Raw genomic sequence first — 6918 nt, 5'->3', positions numbered from 1 at the left:
CAAAAAAAAAAAAAAAAAAGATTGAAAAAATAATAAAGAATTGGACAAGTTATTTCTAAGTTTGCATCCTTCAAAACCATATTAAGAACCATGCCATTCTGTGCATGGCAGTGCTGAGAGTGAGGGTGCTATTTATTTAACACCATGGCCTGAATTTGAAGCCCAGGACTTCCTCTGATCAGTGGCCTTACAAGGCTACAGGAAGGATGGGTCATGCGGGATTTAGGAGGACACTTACTCCATCCTCTGACCAGGCCTTCCTTGGGAATTTTCAAGGATGGTTTATACTTGCTTTTCAACCACCAAGCTGACTTGAGAACACAATGCCCTCCCAAGAGGCGGCTCTGGGAGTTTTGTACTAAGGGGCGACAGCTTCTCTTCCCTAGGCCAGTCCAGCCTGAGCTTCGGAGACCCTCAGAAGTGCCCGCGGGCATTCAGGGCAAGCCAGGGCAAGCAGCTGGGCTCCTGTTTCCCCAGCCACAGCTTGTGTTAGTTTCCCTGAGCAGAAGGGCCTGGCACTCAGAAGGGTACGGAAGCCCTCCACTGCCGACCCAGCTCTCTTGCTGCTATTCAGACCTCACCTGAGGAAAAGAAAGATGGTTCTTTGAGACTCGGTCCTGCGGACCTCAGGAGCCTGGCGTTCCAAGTGTGGTCCAAGGAGCTCCAGCAGCTCCGGGTGCAGCTTCTCGGCCTCGTCAAAGATAAACAGGCTCTGATGGCAGCGCTGCTGCGTCCCCTGGATTTGGTCCATCAGCCGCTCCTGTACAGAACACAGGGAGCTACTAGGTGCTGGGGGCACAATCCACCTGGAGCCTCAAGGGCCCCGAAGGAGGGACCAGTTTCCCGAGGGCATCTGCGGTGCGGTGCCTGGCTCTCGGCCTACCCCCTGTAACAAGCCTGCGGCCAGGGCATGCGCACCTTGGGTAACAAGCTTCCAGGTGATTCTCCAGCACCCTCAGGTTTGGCAGGCCCTGTCAGGGTTGAGGGGAGGCCCTAGAAGGACAAGGGAGAACCCACCTTTCCCCGGGGACAGGCCTCAGCTCCAGCTGTGCTCCTCCCTCTCCAGGACTCAGTCCTATCCTGGAACTGACTCCCCCAGGGACAGGAGTTGGACTCCTCTGTGGGGCTGATAGGCAGGAGAGGCTCCAGGGCCCAGGGCCAGCACAGGGGCCCAGGCTCCCCTCCCAGGAGAAGAGTGCCCACTGGGCCGAACTCTCAGGGGTCCCAGCCGGCCTGTATCTTGGGGCTTCTACAGGGTAGGCTCCTACCACAGGAAAAAGTAAACCTCAATGGAGAAGATGCTTCTTTGTGGGCGAGAACTATATTATATGGGGCCAGATCCCTGTCCGTCTCTAACCTCTCTAGAGCCCGATTTCTGCCCCCAGTCACCCAAGTATGTATGACAGTGTATCAGCTTTCACAGCGGAGAGGCTCGGATCCACAGCAGCTTTGGCACAGGCAAAGCTAAACAGTTCTTCCTAGGACAACCCAGCTGATCTGCTGCTAGCCCTTAGGCCACCGGGGTTTCAGAAAGGGATACCCTGCCCCTGCCTTCCAAAGCCATGATGACACTGTCTGGTGACTCGGGCAATCCCTGTCCTCAGATGCTTACGTAATCTTCCCAGGTTAACACTCCAAGTATTTGAACTGAATGCCAAGCTAGGGGCAGTCTTGCTGTGATGGGAGTTTGCTAATTTTAAATACTACAAAGTAAAGGATCTTTCTGTCTATCCACTTGCAGGCATATAATAAGCCTTTATGGGAAGATATGGAAATCACTTAGGATGTAAGCCTCTTTAAGAAAAAGCATGTGTGGGGTGCAGCCCAGGAGTAGAGCACTTGCCTAGCATGCTGGAGGTGCTGGATTTTAACCCCCCCACACACGCAGAACTGGCAACTTTGTCCAATAAAGTGACAATAGTGTGAAAAGGCACTGGAAAAAGTCTGACATTAAGGGAAGTTCACCAGAATGCTAACTGTTGTTTGCTAATGAGGTTGGGGTGATTATGGTAAAGTCTTTACTTTTCTCCGTCTTACACTTCCTGTGAGATTTCACTACTACAATTCAAAAATGAACATGCAATTCTCTGTTGAAGCTGTCTGGCCTTTCGTGTGTGCCTGTAAAGGAGGCAGAACTTGGAGTGGTGTCAGAAATATCTCAGTTTTTCCTCTGGCTGCTGCGGTATCCTCTGTACTTGGTGCTCGGGCAGGTGTGTCCGTAGCACCAGCCGCCTGGCCCCCACTCTCCCAGAGCGCACTGCCTTGTAAGGAAGGGCTGCTGTTAGGGTGGCCCTCTTCACACAGAGGCCCCACTCAGCCTCAGCCCTGATGCCCAGGCTCCCTGGCACTGCCTGGCCTCACCTTGTACACGTCCACGTACTTTGGGTGTGGAAAATGGAACATGGTAATAAACATCTTGACGCAGTCACTCTTAAGCCCATCCCGATACAGGTTCTCCACCAGCATCCGTGCCACGAAGTTCTTGCCTGTGCCAGACCAGCCGTGGAAGGAGAGTGCCAGGGCCTTGTCTGGCTGGGGCATCTCTAGGTAGCCTCTCACTGTTCTTAGGATCAGCTCCTGGGCCAAATGCTGGCCATGCAGCCGCACACTCAGGTCTGAATCTAAACCTAGGGGCAGAGAGAGAGGGGCACAGTGGGAGGCAGGCACAAGCAAGTTCCCCACCAGGCATCTCCAATCATCGCTGAGGTGGATTCATCTATTCATCCTGTTTGTTCTCAGAGGCTAGAGGACAGCCCTTGCAACAGAAGGGATTCAAGAGCTATTTTCCTTTTTTTTTGGTTTTTTGAGACAGGGTCTCACTATGTAGTTGAGACTGACCTGGAACTCACTATGTAGCCCAGGCTGGTCTCACTCACAATGATCCTCCTGCCTCAGCCTCCGAGTGCTAGGATTATAGGCGTGCGCCACCACGCCCAGTTTAAGAGCTATTTTCTGAAGAGTCTGAGAAATCAAGATTGAACTCAGAGGGAGAAAGGAATCACCCTTTGAGGATGTGCCACAGGGCCGGCCCAGAGGAGTCAGGAGGAAGGCCCCAACCCCACCCTGGGGCCTCCCATCCTTAGTTTCAGATCTCCTTAAATGGTTTACAGAAAAGCCCCAGTTTCTCCCTTCTATTGTTGTTGTTGTGTAAGACTTGAATAGGCTAAAGTGACTCCATGCTAACAGGCCAGACTGTGCTTCTTCATATGCTAATTGCTACCTTGGTTAACAGCCCGCCCAGGGGCAAATGGTTTGACAAAAGGTGACCCTAGAACATTTCCTGCATAAGATAAGCAATGTGTTCGCAGTCTTGTTCAGTGAATTCCCTGACTCTTTGTTTAGAAAAAACTTATAAAAAGTACCTCAGCCCCTGAGCACTTGCCTCTCTGAGCCACCTGGTTCCGGGAGTGCCGTCTGGCCAGACTAATAAAGGTCTTTTACCATCTAGGCTGGTGTGTTCCTTCCTGGGTTTCTCGGTTCTCTGTCGTGTTCCCGGAGCCGCGCTGGGTGTTAGGGCCCAGCATCGTGGAGGCCTTTTTGGCTGTTCACGCTCCGTGGAGTGGAAGTGAGACTTTAGGTCTTACAGTTGTTGTTTTGGTACTGGGGATTGAACCAGACCTTGCGCTTACAAGGCAGGCACAGTGCCACTTAGCCAAATTCCCAACCCTCTCACTTCTATTGTAATCCAACAAACATTTGTACAGAGCAGCTACTGTGGGCCAAGTCCTACGCTGGGCCTTGCTACCTCTCAGCTGTGAGGTTGCAGGATTTGGAGACAGGGAAGGTGTACTGCAGCTGGCACGAGGAGTAACCACTTACAGGATCCACTGGTTGGGCACCTCTAGCCAGCCCAGGTTGGACATTCCAGGGCCTTGGCAAGTCAAGATCCATTGTGAAACAGTGCAAATATCACACACTGCTTTAAACTACCACAGAAGGGAAAATTAACACTAGTTGCTGTTTTCCCTGTATGAGGAACTGTGAGGGTTTTTTTTTTCCTTCTTTATTTTCATTCTCTCTCTCTCTCTATCTCTCTGTTTTTTTTTGGTACCAGGGATCAAACTTGGGTCCTTGTGCTTGCAAGGCAGGCAGCGGAACCACTGAGCTAAATCCCGGCCCATCTTTATTTTTTGATTCAGGGTCTCACTGTATAGTGCAGGCTGGCCTTAAACTCACTATGTAGCCCAGGCTGGTCTCGAACACTCAGCGATCCGCCTGCCTCAGCCTCTTAAGTGATGGGATTACAGGTAAGTGTGGTTTCATACTTCACCCTCACAATAATTATGTAAGGCACATATTAATTATATTTAAAGATGCGGAAACTCAGACTTGGAAGACTGTCCAAAGTATGGCAGCTAATCTTGTAAGAGGCGAGACTAGGGGCTCAGACAGGAAATTCTGATGCCTGCTGCAGCCAGAACAAGCTGGATGTCCAGGCCTCTCATGGACAAGGAGTATGCTGAAGATAGGGAGGTAACTTGCCAGGTGCCTACTATACTAGGGTCTTATCCCAAATTGACGGAAATCCAAATTCAGACTTTTGTTTTGTTTTGTTTTTTTGAGACAGTCTCACTATGTAGTTGAGAATGACCTGGAACTCACTGTGTAGCCCAGGCTGGTCTCAAACTCACAGCGATCCTCCTGCCTCAGCCTCCCGAGTGCTGGGATTACAGGCGTGCGCCACCACGCCGGGCCAAATTCAGACTTCTTGACCTGTACGTAGTCTCATAGAAAGTCCTGTGCTAGGCACACTGTCATTGGCACTTCTTCCAATTAAGTGACCTAAAATATAAAATGGGCCTCATTTATGGAGAGGAAGGAACTGGGATCTGGGGACTCTGGGAAACAAACTCTTCTGGGGAAAACAGGAAACATTCACAAGGGGCTAATCTACTGGTCTTTTGTCAGCCTTGATTCTGTAATTGAAGCACTCCAGAGCTAAAATACAAATCAGCCATGATATGCAAATAAAGCCACCTGACCTCATTTAAATGCACAGAGGAGGGAGGTTGGTTAGCTGTGAGTCATAAGCAGCTGGACCCAAGGGAGAATTCACAGCATCCTGGGGGTGGGGTGGGCGGTTTGCAATCCATGTGGCGTTAATACCAACTAGTTTATTAATCAGGAGCAATCTACTTTTCTCAGGATGAGGAGCCAGGCATCCCCACTGATCCAAGATAAAACAGGAAACCCATGTTGCATTTTTGAGACCTTTGTTGGCTAAAGGATATCACATCCCATCATATTTAGTCAGTTCTCTCACTGATACTCCTAACTATGGTCTAAAAGGTTGCTGATTCCCTTCAGAGAGACAAAATGCTCTGGGCCTGACTCCCCTGCAGGGCCATAGGATATGTTGGATTATGAGTGAATCCCTACAAAATCCTTAGCATGGTGCCTGGTACACAGACGGTGAAACAGTGGTAGATATTGACTTTTTTTTTTTTTTTTTTTTTTTTTTGGTGGTTCTAGGGATCGAAACCAGGACCTTTACGGTGAGCTACATCCTAGGCCTACTCTTTTTAAATCTTGAGACAGGGTTCTTGCAAAATGCTGAATTGCCCAGACTGGGCTTAAACTTTCAGTCTTCCTGTCTCAGCCTCCCAGAGTAAAGGGATTAGTATCTGCATGTAATGCCACACCTGACAATATTAACCATTCTTATTTTTTCCCCCTTGGACCACTCTCAGAAAGGGCAGGACATGGGGGGTAGCAAATGAGCAGAGGAAAAACTTCAGCACCTATCCTACACCTGGCAGCACTCCCTGCTCCCAGCTGTCTTAGCTGGACCTGACATCTTCAGAGAATTCCATGAATTTCAACAAGCTCTGAGCTATCTAACTAAATGTAAAAGGGGGCTTTTCAGTCCTGATCCAAGTATCATGTGCTCCTTCAGAAAGCAAGATGGAGTGTTCGGGGGTAGAGGACAGAAGTGCCTTGGCTTCTGCTCCTGGGTGGGAGAATGCAGGGACACCATTAACGATACCGCTGCTGTTGGTGTTACCTTGTTCCCACTGCTGGAGGGCCTAGTAGTTTCCCCAAAGACCCTCGAACAACTGCAGACCTGACCTCAGCCCTATTGCGGCAATTCCCACTTGGTGGGAGGCTGGGCAAGGTGCGCCCCAGCCGTTTCCCACAGTCGCGGAAATGTCCCCTCCCCACAGTCTGGTCCCTGGACACTGCTGGGTCCAACCTGAAAAGTCGTTGTGGATCCTGCAGTCGCCACCGTCACAGTCCTGGAAGCTGCTGTACCACTTGGTCAGGACGTCCAGGGACCTCTGGCCCAGTTGGACAAGTCGCTGGCCTGGAAAAAGAGGAACTATGAGGCACGACTGAGATTCTGTTCTTCACAACAGTGACACGACAACTCCATTTGTCAGTGTCAGCACCAACACCAGAACTTGGCTCTAGACTCCCAACCAGACTCAGCCACTACCTGTACTGAAGCACTGCGCCCATAAGCAACAGCGAGGGAGCTTGGGGGTGTGGGGCGCCATCAAGAAGGTGAGGGAGCCAGGCGTATCCCAGCAACTCGGTAGGCTGAGGCAGGAGGATCACTGTGAGTTCGAGACCAGCCTGGGCTACACAGTGAGTTCCAGAGCAGTCTCAACTACATAGTGAGACCCTGTCTCCAAAAAAAAAAAAAAAATGGTGAGGGAAAGCAGCACCTCAGACAATGCGAGGGTGCACCAGGAGGGCACAGGAAGTGTGAGCAGGTAGGTCAGGAGGAGCCCCGGGAGGTGGGGTAGGGCCGCCCCAGGGTGGGATTGGGTAGGGGACAGTGACAGCTTCCTGATCCCCTGCCACAGCCACGGAAGAACGGCTCTTACCCAGGCGGCCCGCCTCAGCCTCGCCATCCTCCTCGCAGTCGTCGGGCCACACCTGGCAGCTGAAGAGCACCCGGTACCGCCTGGAGAG

General features: G+C 51.1%; 1 protein-coding gene across 1 annotated transcript in view; it reads right to left on the bottom strand.

Annotated features, from left to right (window-relative positions):
* The window catches only part of Tor3a (torsin family 3 member A), a 17857-nt gene that overhangs the window by 6408 nt on the left and 4531 nt on the right, over positions 1–6918 (bottom strand). The window contains exons 3-6 of the mRNA XM_033761962.1: positions 6831–6910; positions 6194–6304; positions 2362–2627; positions 582–760 (exon numbers count right to left, since the gene is read on the bottom strand). Coding sequence (XP_033617853.1) covers positions 582–760; positions 2362–2627; positions 6194–6304; positions 6831–6910 — 636 coding nt within the window. The remainder of the gene's footprint in view (positions 1–581; positions 761–2361; positions 2628–6193; positions 6305–6830; positions 6911–6918) is intronic.

The sequence above is a fragment of the Fukomys damarensis genome, unplaced genomic scaffold (genome assembly GCF_012274545.1).
Source record: "Fukomys damarensis isolate Sample0158 unplaced genomic scaffold, DMR_v1.0_HiC HiC_scaffold_11, whole genome shotgun sequence".
Classification (NCBI taxonomy): domain Eukaryota; kingdom Metazoa; phylum Chordata; class Mammalia; order Rodentia; family Bathyergidae; genus Fukomys; species Fukomys damarensis.
The sequence above is the reverse complement of the archived record's forward strand: the minus strand, read 5'-3'. Positions and strand labels throughout refer to the sequence as shown.